This window comes from Saccharomyces kudriavzevii (genome assembly GCF_947243775.1).
Source record: "Saccharomyces kudriavzevii IFO 1802 strain IFO1802 genome assembly, chromosome: 12".
NCBI lineage: Eukaryota > Fungi > Ascomycota > Saccharomycetes > Saccharomycetales > Saccharomycetaceae > Saccharomyces > Saccharomyces kudriavzevii.
In genome coordinates this window covers 1-12,281 of record NC_079283.1, presented here as the reverse complement: position 1 = coordinate 12,281, position 12,281 = coordinate 1, and the positions used below count along the sequence as shown (strand labels likewise).

Genomic DNA, 12,281 nt, shown 5'->3' with positions numbered 1-12,281 from the left:
GCAAGAAGACGGCCAGTTGGGAACTGTCGAATGCACTAATTCCTAGATGAACAATTTCTTGCTTAATATCTTCTCTTTTTTAAGCTGATATTGGCAGGATAGATTGAAAACTCTTGAGAGTTGTAGCATTCAAGCTGGAAGTTGTTGTTTCATCATATTTCGCCATTTTTTGTAATCACTACCTATTTATCTCTTCTCGATTGTCTTATCATGGTGAATTAAGATTCTGTTGAAAAGAAGCAAAGAAAACAACTGAACAACTGTTATTAACTATTTACACATGAAAAGGAATGATTTTTACGACTCTGGCAATTAATCATTCTGATCTCCTTTCTCCTGAAACATTATGATTTACCAGTTGGCTTAAATAAAGTTGTGAGCTATTCTTGATATTACTGAGGCATAAATGTATCGCGTATCGTAATGAGAGTGTATATCAAGAAGGAAGCGGTTTTTGCCATTCACCTTTTTTCAAGTAGAAATTGAAGCTTGAAAATTAGAAACATGGCAGAACAGTCAGATTTCAGTCTAGAAGCTGCCTAACCAGTAAGAACTACCCCAATTGAACTTTGGTATTACAGGCGGTTTAAAGTAACAGTTGATGCAGATAGCTTAAAAAAGGAGAGGTGTCCTTCTTGCAGTTGTAGTCTTCTTCCTGTCAAACCAAATGGATAGAAAATGCAGATGACACGAAGATATTGCTGGAAAAAAGTGTTAATATACTTAAGTGAAAATTTTCAGCATTTATTAGCAAAAACACAGACAGTATTTCACAGTTATTACCTTGCAAAAATATCACCTCGTTCATGATATCGTAATGGAAAGTATGAAAAATGGCTCCAACGAGAAAATTCAGCGACGCATAAGCATTTATCTAATTTTGAAAACAGCTGGTAATTGAATTCTGGATAAGGGATTTCCACTTGCTTAAATTAACTTGATCTTCCAGAACTAAACGACATACCTCAAGCGCTTCAATCTCCTAGTTATTCAAAGAGACATATTAACGGAAAATCAATAAAAGCTGCCATCCTATTCCACGTTGAAATGATGTATGATTCGATAACAAATTTTAACGGGCTCGATATTGTAAAGAAATTAACGAATTCGTATCAAGAATGGAGCTTTGTTAATACAGCTACCCAGAATTCAGGACCATATAACTTAACCAGGCAAAGGGATCCAACATTTTGACATGAATCAAAGATCATCTGATTCAAACCTCATGAATAATATTCCCTCGTTGAAACATGGGATAAAATTATGATACCATGGCAGAGCACACAAGGTCTGTACAAACCTCATTTAGTCACTCGGATAGGTTTTTTTGAAATTGATCATGCCCTAAAATTTAATTTGATTTTGGAACTTGTCCTGTTGATTCGAGGCTCCCTGTATGTTATAATTTGGGAACTAAATCCCAAGAAATTGCCTCCAAAAGGAGTGCAAGAATATGAAGAACCGAAAAAGCAAGAATTTTTGTAGAAAGAATATTCCCAAAAAGTTCATCTCGGGTGACATTAGCATTTTCAAAAGATCTAGAGTAAGAATACAAAATATTCGGCGTATGAAGCTGTCATTAACTACTGTTCTAATAATGTAGAGCTTTCTGTGACGTAGTGCTTTGGTAACAACATACTCTTTATTCTGGTCTGTTCCAACGTCGGTAGCTTCAAAATTCTCACCATTTTAAGGTCATTATCCCTCCGTTTGATATACCAGTGTCTTTCATATTGCGGTAATTCCTGTGTCCAAGATATACGGCAATTATTATCGGTAAAATCATACAATATTCAAATAGCTTCGCTGCAGGACTAGGACTGCTTTAGGATGCATCTGATACTTGTTTTTTTCAATTACTAGAAAAACATCTAAAAACAACCGAATACTCCTCAGTAGATCGCTGCGTCGATCCCTAGATAATATCATTCTCTGGTCTTCCATGAGATCTTGTTGCCATCCTGAATCTGATTTGACAAAAGCAGATGCGGGACCAAGTTATAAAAAGTGAAATACAACATAACGAAAAAAAAAATCATGTAAACCATGTGAGAATAGTATCCTGTTTCCTAAAAATAATCAAAAGGCGCCACATATGGCAACATCAATTAAAGGCCGACCATTCATTCCCATATAACCGCAGATTTTTGGCAGCTGCCTGCTGTGGCCAAACCCCAAATCAACCTGGAGGATGCAAGAGCGTAATAGTTTTCAACCGAAAATACAGCTATTAGGATGACCGCGTTCACAAAACGTGACATCTATTTCATCAGTATTACTCAAAGCAATAAAAAGGGAGAAGTCGCAATACCCTCACTGGAAGGACCATAAATCAAACGGAAATTATTGCAAGAGATCGGAGAACCAATAATAAACACAGTGATGATGTAAAGATGATACCGGAGGGCGTCTTTAGCAGTACAGGACACTGAAGAAATATTTTTGGTTTTAGTGCCATTCCAGTGCCCCTAAATGAGTATTCCGCTGAAAGGAAAGTATTGTAGAGAAACCTGAACGTGAAGTGAGGAAGTAGCCTGTATAGTCTCAGTATTCCGTGCCTAAGACGCAGGAACAGGCGCTAATGATTTACCTTAACCAATGAAGAATCCCATTTATCGGATGCTTCCAACGGCTATCATTGTCAAGTGCCTTTGATTTGGGACCTGTCTATAAGATTGATTAGCTGAGCCCATTGTAGTTTTTCTTCTCTCGAAAGTTCCGGATAAACAGACCTTCTTGGATGCTGGTAAATTATTTCGTTTGAAAGAGCTCTTAGATCTAAGAAGCAGTTTATTTCCGTCAGTCGAGAGCGTACTTACGTCACTAGTGGCAAAATGCGCTTTCGAAACGTGGCAGATCCAAATTCATCCATTTCTTGTTATCGCTCCTGGCATCTTAGTGGAAAGAAATTCTCAAGAGTAATTATCTGACCACACAAATCAGTAAAATATGAACGCATCTATATCTTGGCACTTTGTCCCTAGCCCTGCAAGAGGAACAAAAAAAGAGGCATTCCTACAAGGACCATGGATGAAGCGATAAAGAATTGTAGCCTTAATATTTTCGAATTGTCCCGAGATATTTGCATACTACTAGGGGATTGACGGCAAAACGCAACTTGAAAAGTAATAATAAGGCAAATAATTTAAACAACACGATTGTGAAAAGCAATCACGATAATGAACCTCTAGTTCCCAACCTAGAAAAAATCATAATAAAGATGAAACGCATCTCAATAGAAAAGTTGATACTTGAGTACCCCACAAGAGTTCTTGTCCTTGATGGCGGACAAGGTACAGAATTGGAAAACAGAGGTATCAACATAGGTGGTCCAGTATGGTCTGCGACACCCTTTACAAGCGACTCTTTTTGGGAGCAATCTTCCCACGACCGAGAGGTGGTGGAGGAAATGTACCGAGACTTTATGAATGCCGGAGCAAACGTTTTGATGACAATCACTTATCAGGCAAATTTTAAAAGCATTTCTGAAAATACTTCAATTCAGACTCTATCTGCTTACAACGGTTTTCTTGACAGGATTGTGTCATTTACTCGTAGGTTTATTGGCGAGGAAAGGTACTTAGTCGGAAGTATTGGTCCATGGGCTGCGCACGTTTCCAGTGAATATACTGGTAACTATGGTCCCCATCCAGAGGATATTGATTACTATAACTTCTTTAAACCTCAGTTGGACAGCTTCAACGAAAATAAAGATATCGATCTAATTGGCTTCGAAACGGTTCCCAATTTTCATGAACTGAAGGCTATCTTATCTTGGGGTGAAGATATTATTTCGAAGCCCTTCTACGTGGGGTTATCAGTCCACGATAATGGTTTGCTACGAGATGGCACCACTATGGAAGAGGTTTCGGCCCATATAAAAGGTCTCGGAAGTAGAATTAACAAACATCTCCTATTAATGGGAGTTAACTGCATTAGTTTTAATCGATCTACATTGATTCTAAGAACTTTGCACGAGAGTTTACCTGACACGCCTCTGCTGGTTTACCCAAATAGTGGAGAAGTATATGACGTCAAAGAGAAGACATGGCACTGGCCAACTGATAAGCCAGAGAGTTGGGACATTACAGTGAAGACATTCATTGACAGCGGTGCGCGCATTATTGGCGGTTGTTGCAGAACGTCTCCCAAGGATATCGCTGAAATTGCAACAGCTGTACGTAGATACTGCGAATGAAACTATTTCAGAAACTTTTTTGTACATCCAAGATGAATGGTGGTGTTTTTATGTGAAAGTATGGCAACTTTTTCAACAGGCCGAGTCTTTTAATTGAGTTCATGAAGCATCAGTGCAACATTTTACGAGGTGCACTGCACTATCTTGACTAATTTGTGCATTTTCGCCAGCATGAAGTCTCATAAATATCTGGCTTAAGGAGGATATTCTAAACATAATATCAGAAGATAGCGTATCCTTCATGGAGAAAATATAAAAGAACGGAAGTCTAGAAACAGATCCGTTTTGCTTCCTATAGATATACGTATTTTCTGTTATAGTATGTCAAGGTGTAGAATATGATACGTCTTTAGATCTGCAATCCAATTCCATAGTGTTTCTTCTTATATATAAGCATATAGGGTGTTTTGCAGATGTTTGTTGGTTCCGAATAATAGGAGTTGCTTCATAGTGTTAAATTGTACTTATCAAATCTTACTAGGTAAGGCGTGTCCGATGACGATGGCGACGAATGAAAATTTCATCCGGAAAACTTAAAAGATGCTTCAGTCGCAACTTCATTTCTCAGAGGCAGGTAAAGGCACATGTTGGAAAACAATCGTCTCGACATTTTGGGTCAACAACCTTCTCTACACAAATTATACACTCAAATCTGCCTTATCTACCGCGTAACGGACCCTTCTACTCATGACCATATCGTAAATACATTGACAGAGGGACTTGAAATACTGGCTAAAAATTTCCCGTGGCTTGCAGGCAGTGTGATAAACGAAGGTATGGGTAAAGGTATCACTGGCACCTACCGAATTATCTCGTCAGATAAAATCCCGCTTGTCATCCAGGACCTTCAACACAATCCGTCCGCACCAACAATGGACTCACTTGAGAAAGTTAACTTTCCTATTCGCATGTTAGACGAGAAAGTATTTGCGCCTTGCATGACAATCAATCCGCCTGGAAGCGCCATCGGTCTAGTCGCTGAGACTGGCCCTGTGTTTGCAGTCCAGGTGAATTTTATCTGCGGTGGTCTCGTTCTCACCATTGTCGGACAACACAATACTATGGATATGACCGGACTGGTAAGTAGTATTAATTTGCTCGATAAAGCGTGTCACCGAGAGCCATTCTCTGATGAGGATCTTTTCATCGGTAATATGGATAAAAGCGAATCTATTCCTTTGTTTGATGAAACATGGAAACATAGTTCTGCGCTGGGCCATGAGATAGTGCAGACTTCCAAGAATACAAGTGTAAGCACGAAGGTACCACCTTCTCCTTCAAAGTCTAGTTGGGGTCATGTGGAATTTTCTGCAATCTCGCTGCAAAATCTGAAGGCTCTGGCGGCGCAAACAGTTAGTCCCTATTCAAGTTTCGTCTCCACTGATGACATTGTTACCGCTTTCATCTGGAAATTAATTTCTCGAGCTCGATTATCTAGAATGGAGCCAGAGACAAGATCAACTTTAGGGCGTGCAGTGGATGTTCGAAAACGATTAGGACTTCCAATGACGTATCCAGGGTTGTTAGTGAACATGACGTACACTACGTATTCGCTTGAGAGCATAGACCAGGAACCCTTAGCGCGCTTGCATCACAGCTTCGCAGGAAGCTAGACCCCAAAGTGTTTGATTTAGTCTACAACACATGCGTCCTCGCTACGCTCCTTAGCCGATGTTCAGATAAGACCAAGGTCCCCATACCGGCGCCAGCTGATACTTCATCGGGTATCATGCTTAGCTCATGGGCTAAAGTCAAACTTTACGACGTTGATTTCAATCTGGGGCTTGGGGAGCCCAAGACTGTGCGCCGGCCTGATTTCATTCCTTTCGAGGGGCTGGTGTATTTTATGCCTAGGTCCTCGAGAGGTGAAATGGCAGTTGCACTTTGCCTCAGGGATGACGATTGGGAGTTTTTGAATGCGAATGAAGAGTGGACAAATTACACGACATATATAGGGTGATGTTATACAAGTTGTTGCTACTATCTCGCTTCTAACATATAATATGAATCTTGAATATACTAAACGGTTAGTCGAAAAATGCCTATAGGTCTTCTAGATTTTTGGTATTGTAGCCTTATAATATGACTTTTGACTAATTTAAGTCGCAACCTTAGCATATGATGTAAATACGTAGCATCTTGTCATTTAAGTGTGGGTGAGGTAGAATTATTGAGAATATGAATAGGGAAGATGTGGACGAAAATATAAAAAATATCGCAAATCGAGTCGTATGATTTGCTGTTGTGAATATGTAGAAGATAATCACATGTTATAATGGGCGTTTTTCCAGTACTGGATGTGTAATAGTTGAAATTTCATAGCAGTGTACTGCTCAAATAAGTGAAAGTTCTAGATTAGTATTTATTTTGAGGAAAAGTATAATGAGCCAATACGCTTATGAGCAGCAGGGAATATATTATCCATGCTACACTAGCACACATATTGGTAGGCCGCGCTATTTATTATCTTGGGTTGTAGCTTCCATGAGAATACTGATAATGCTCGTAAAATTCGGTAATTACGACAATTACTTTTATATTTACACGAAGAACTGACTAGATGCTCGACGGCACCTTCATATGTATTTCCAGAAACACAAACCAGTTTGAACCACCCTGAACTGCTGCCAGTTACTGTTCTCTTTCCAGAGGTGAGGTTAGCTAGGCCGTTAACAGTTGCATTCGTCGCGCTTTGGGCGGTTTTTTATTAGAATTATTTAACACCAACTGCCAGGAATTGAAGCTTCACTAGATCTTGAACCACCATCTCATCATTAATATGGAGAACATCATAGCCGGAGATGAGAAGAGCATAGGCTTATTATCTCCTGAGCATCTTGAATCCAGAAAGATTGTCTTACCAGAGGACGTTTCAGAGATGACTTCACCTAATTTAGTAATGAGGTTCACAAGTTTCCTGCCCTTCGTATTTGGTTGCTATTATGGTTGCCGCTTACTATTTGGTTAAAAATGTCCAGTTGTTATTTTTATTTGTTTATAGCTTCGATTTATCTGCTTTTATGGTGAATAATTTCGTCCATTATTCGAATGTTGTACTGTAAACGTGTTTTATCAAAACGACTCATCCAGTTTCCCAAGAAATTGCTAGGAATACCCCAGATACAGGGATTGAAGACTGGAAATATGTCGCAAAGTCCATACTTGTTTGAAAACAAAGTTTGGAACACTAGGTGCTTTTTTTCAGTTATGGGGACTGCCGAGAAGCATTCAGTAAACCATTCATTCTCTTTGAAGAAGGACAAAAGTGCCAAGGTCAAGCCATTTGAGGATTTTGTTCCTTACATCGAAGAAGCATTGCAAGTTTGTCTTGGAAGCAAGCAAACGGCGGGAATTAATTTATGCGGAGGGGGCACGCAATCCTGTTAACTTGGAAGATGTTAAGTTTCAGCGGTTTAAGCTCACTTGGGTTTTTAAGAGAGCTCTCTTTTTTTATACACAACCGCCTTTCCTCTCTTTTTTCTGTTCTACCTTGATGTCATTGAATCGCGGCTCTCCTCTCCCTGCTTGGCATTATGGACACATTTTCCCGCTATGGCAAAAGCTTTCTAGAACCAATTAAGAATTAATGCGATGATAATGCAAGATAAAATGCAATATTTGTTCAAAAAAAAATGAGCAAGAAAGCAGTTCTGATGGATGGGATAAAATCAAAAAGAAGATAAATGAGTACCTGTTTAAGCAGAAAGTTCTCATGAGCGAAAAGTTTGTCTTTGATGCAACTGATCGCCAGCGCAAACTATCGCCATACATCTGGGAAGCGCAATAAGCATCTGCCTATGACCCTTTAATACAGATATGAATATTCAATTATTGATTGAGCACTGTAAGGAGTATCAAACTCTTCCAACGGAAAAGATTTGGAGGGTGAATCAGAAAAAAACCAAAACCATCTAGTGGTTTCTGTCTTTCTTTTTTTTTTCTAAAACAAAAAAACAAACATTGCACCTAGTCATTTCTCATTGCACACAGCTTTGACGCCTGTTCCAATTCATCTCAACATTAATTCTGACAAGACTGCTGGAGTAGCTTGGTGGAAATTGCCCTCGTTCCAATACTAGATCCTCTCTAATTGCACGTACCTGATTTCGACGACCTTGGTGGTAGTGTACAGGATCGTAAGCCGCCCACAGGGTACGATTCATAAAATACACACCAAACTTTCAACTTTTACTATGGAGAGAATAGAAGCCACCACAGGTTAGCGCATATTAATCTAGGCTTGGATAATGGGCATCTGAACGAGGGTCCAAACCAAGCACGCGGATCTTCTCTTTGGCCAAGAAAGGAAGTATTACAGGCACGAAAAAGGGTTTTTAAGGTACCCCGGCTCCCCTATAATTGGCATTCTTCTTTTCGGCACATACGAGAGAATATGGACAATACAAAACGTGCCTTCTTATACGAGAGCTGTCGAAGTCGTTCAAGGACATGTACATTCGCATAGTGACAATGAATATGGGTGTGAGAGCTAAGGTGGGAAGAAGTATGCGATGAATGGTGAGCGTCCACTAATTCGTTTGTGTAGCAACAAACTGGTCAAAGAAATCGTATAAATAGAGCAGCTCTGATTAGATATCTTAGGGGTATGTCCTCACTCTTTTCTTTCCAGTCAAATTAATATAACAACAAAACAATCATCAAAGACAAACAAAAAATACAATGGTCAAATTAACTTCAATCGCTGCTGGTGTCGCCGCTCTAGCTGCCGGTGCCTCTGCCACCACCACCCTAGCTCAATCCGACGAAAGAGTCAACTTGGTTGAATTGGGTGTCTACGTTTCCGATATCAGAGCTCACTTGGCCCAATACTACTTGTTCCAAGCCGCCCACCCAACTGAAACCTACCCAGTTGAAGTCGCTCAAGCTGTCTTCAACTACGGTGACTTCACTACGATGTTGACCGGTATTGCTCCAGACCAAGTGACCAGAATGATCACTGGTGTCCCATGGTACTCCACCAGATTGAGACCAGCCATCTCTAGTGCTTTGTCTAAGGATGGTATTTACACCATTGCTAAATAGGTAACATGCTTTTACGAATGAAATCCTACGGACATTAGGAGGGAATGAAAAATAAAAAAATATGATTTGACGGTGTATATAGTTGAATATGTGTATATTAATATTATAAACCTCTCGATCAATTATGTTATTTTTGAAACGGCGGCGGAATGGATCACGGAATGAGATTGTGTAAAGTTCATTTCGTGAATGCAATTTACTGAGTAACCAAAGGGATAGTATATGTTATGAGGTACAAAAGGGGTATAGATGGATAATGTAAATGAAATAATGATTAGTAAAGATTATAGAAGATTAAAAATGACTGGTGAATATTTTATGAAAAGTGAAAAATAGTTAAAAAATATAAAATGGAGAGACTTATTATAGGAAAAATGAAAGTAATGATATTATATGGTAGCGCTATATAAGTATGTTATATTCTATAGCGTCCGTGTGCGTATGTAATTGTATTATAGTGTAGTGCATGGAATGGAGATACTGGACCTAAAACTTGGATTTAGGTGATGATATTTTATGTTCATGTGACGTGAGAGTAGTATGCGAAGGATATATAAGAAGAAAGGAGATAATGGTAGAGGAAGAGTATGATGATGAATAATGGAATTTGAGTAGGGGTTAAAGTGATTGGATTATTTTATGTAGCATCCGTGTGCGTATGTGCTGGTATTTATGTTCAGAAGATATTGAGAATACTGTAATGGCAGAAAATTGTGATGATGATATTGTGTATTCTATGTTAGCAATGATATGCTGATGGGTAAAGTATTCATATATTGGTGCGTTTATGTTAATATTCATGTGTTAGTGCACTTATATAACTGTAGTATGGTAGGTGGAGTGCAGTTAGTAGAGTCAATGTCAGTGGATATGTATTGAGGTGAGGAGAGCAGTATGATGTTAGAGAGTGGAGGGCATGGGGGTGATGTGATGGTGGTGATTGTATTGTATATATGAGTTATGTTAACAATGGCGTAATGCAGAAGCTGATGTATAGTCAAGGTGTTAGAGTATTGAAGTACTGAGTGCAGTTGTATGGTCCACAAGGATAAGTGATTAGTTGTGGATAGTTAGATGTGACAGAAATGGGTAGAGATAATAAATGGCACAGGATATAAACTGTTTAGGTGAGTGCCATATATAGTGATGGGGTGTGGTATGGCAGTATTCTGTAGCGTCCGTGTGAATATGTGCTGGATGTGATATTATGATTTAATGACTAAGAGCCGGTTTAATGAGGCGGGATACATGATGGATATAGGGTGATGGTCTAAGTAAGGTGGGTGGTGTATGTTTATAGTTTACGATTATTGTATATATGGGAGGTAATGGAGTGTAGTGTTTGGTAATTATAGAGGAGGTGTGGAGATGACGAGTGCATGTATATGTTGTTTAGGGCATAGGAAAGGCATATGAAGTGTTAAATGTGAGATAGTATGAGTTTGGTGTAATGACATTAGGTATGAACCGCTGGGTGTGCCACGCGGTAGTATCAAAATAAGGAGTTAGTAATTAGGGGATACAGAAGAGATGAGGAGGTGGTGAGTTGGGGGTATACTATCCAGGATGCAGATATGAGATATAGATGGATAAATGTGGAATACAGTGAGTTTAATGTGGAAATGGCCCTGGGTATAAACCACTGAGGTAAGGGCCGTACTTAGTGATGTTATAGATGAGAGGTGGTTTAGTACTATATAATAAGGGCTTATATTGGTCACGTGTTTGTATTTCGGGCTACAGAAGAGGTGAGAAGGTGATAACTTGGGGATATACTATTCAGGATACAAGGACACGATATAGATACATAAATGTGAAATATAATGAGTTTAGTGTTGAAATGGCCCTGGGTATAAACCGCTGAGGTAAGGGCCGTATTTAGTGATGTGATGGAATGGTGCTGGTAAAGCATGTGGTGGGGGTGAGAAAGCGTGGGGTGTTATATATTCAGGGTAACATTAGAGGGAGTTCTTACAGTCCGTTTGAGTGGTGGATAGGGTAATAGCAGAGAAAGTGGTAGTGATGGTGGTGATGATAGTGGTAGTAATGGTGGTAGTGATGATAGTGATAGTCATGATGATGATGATGATGGTAGTTAATGGTAGTGATGGTAGTGATGATGGTGATAGTTAATGGTAGTGATGGTGATGGTAGTGATGGTAGTGGTGATAATGATGACGACGATGATGGTAGTGCATATTATAGAATGTTGATATATGGTAAAGACTGTGAAGTATGGAAGTATTGAGTGCTGTTCTATAAGGATGAGGTGTGGTATGGCAGTATTCTGTAACGTCCGTATGGCTATGTGCTGGATATAATACTATGATTCAATGGGGAAGAGCCGGGTCAGGTAGGAAAGGTGGGTAGTGTGTGTTTGTTTACATTTCTTTGTTTACCTTATTATATCTCCATTTCTTTGTTTAGGTTCATTGTATGTATGGTAGGTAAATAGAGGGTAGTGTTTGAATGATACAGAAGAGATGAGAAGGTGATAAGTTGGGGATATACTATTCAGGATGCAGAGATATGATGTGGATAGATAAATATGTGAAATACTAAGTTTAATGTGGAAAAGGCCCTGGGTATAAACCGCTGAGGTAAGGGCCGTATTTAGTGATGTGATGGAATAGTGATGGTAAAGCATGTGGTGGGGTGAGAAAGCGTGGGGTACATGGTCAGGGTAACATTAGAGGGAGTTCTTACAGTCAGTTCGAGTGATGGATAGGGTAATAGCAAGGTGGGTGGTAGTGATAGTGATGGTGATGATGATGTGATGTGGTAGTGATGATGATATTGTTAGTAATGGTGATGGTGGTAGTGGTAGTGATGATGATGGTGGTAGTGATGGTTATGGTAGTGATGATGATGCTAATGGCGTAATAGTGATGGGTGTGGGTGTGGGTGTGTGGGTGTGTGGGTGTGTGTGTGGGTGTGGGTGTGGGTGTGGGTGTGTGTGGGTGTGGGTGTGGGTGTGTGGGTGTGGGTGTGGGTGTGTGGGTGTGTGTGTGTGTGGGTGTGGTGTGTGGGTGTGTGTGGG

General features: G+C 39.6%; 3 protein-coding genes across 3 annotated transcripts; all 3 read left to right on the top strand.

The window, feature by feature from the left end:
- Positions 1–3,220: 3,220 nt before the first annotated feature.
- On the top strand, positions 3,221–4,198 carry MHT1 (S-adenosylmethionine-homocysteine S-methyltransferase MHT1; the record flags this gene model as incomplete). The annotated part of the gene is made up of 1 exon (XM_056229567.1): positions 3,221–4,198. The coding sequence occupies one exon, from the start codon at positions 3,221–3,223 to the stop codon at positions 4,196–4,198; it is 978 nt and encodes a 325-aa protein (XP_056083573.1).
- Positions 4,199–4,974: 776 nt separating this feature from the next.
- On the top strand, positions 4,975–5,811 carry AYT1 (acetyltransferase; the record flags this gene model as incomplete). The annotated part of the gene is made up of 1 exon (XM_056229566.1): positions 4,975–5,811. The coding sequence occupies one exon, from the start codon at positions 4,975–4,977 to the stop codon at positions 5,809–5,811; it is 837 nt and encodes a 278-aa protein (XP_056083572.1).
- A 3,067-nt stretch (positions 5,812–8,878) lies between these two features.
- Positions 8,879–9,241, top strand: PAU18 (seripauperin PAU18; the record flags this gene model as incomplete). The annotated part of the gene is made up of 1 exon (XM_056229565.1): positions 8,879–9,241. The coding sequence occupies one exon, from the start codon at positions 8,879–8,881 to the stop codon at positions 9,239–9,241; it is 363 nt and encodes a 120-aa protein (XP_056083571.1).
- Positions 9,242–12,281: the final 3,040 nt, after the last annotated feature.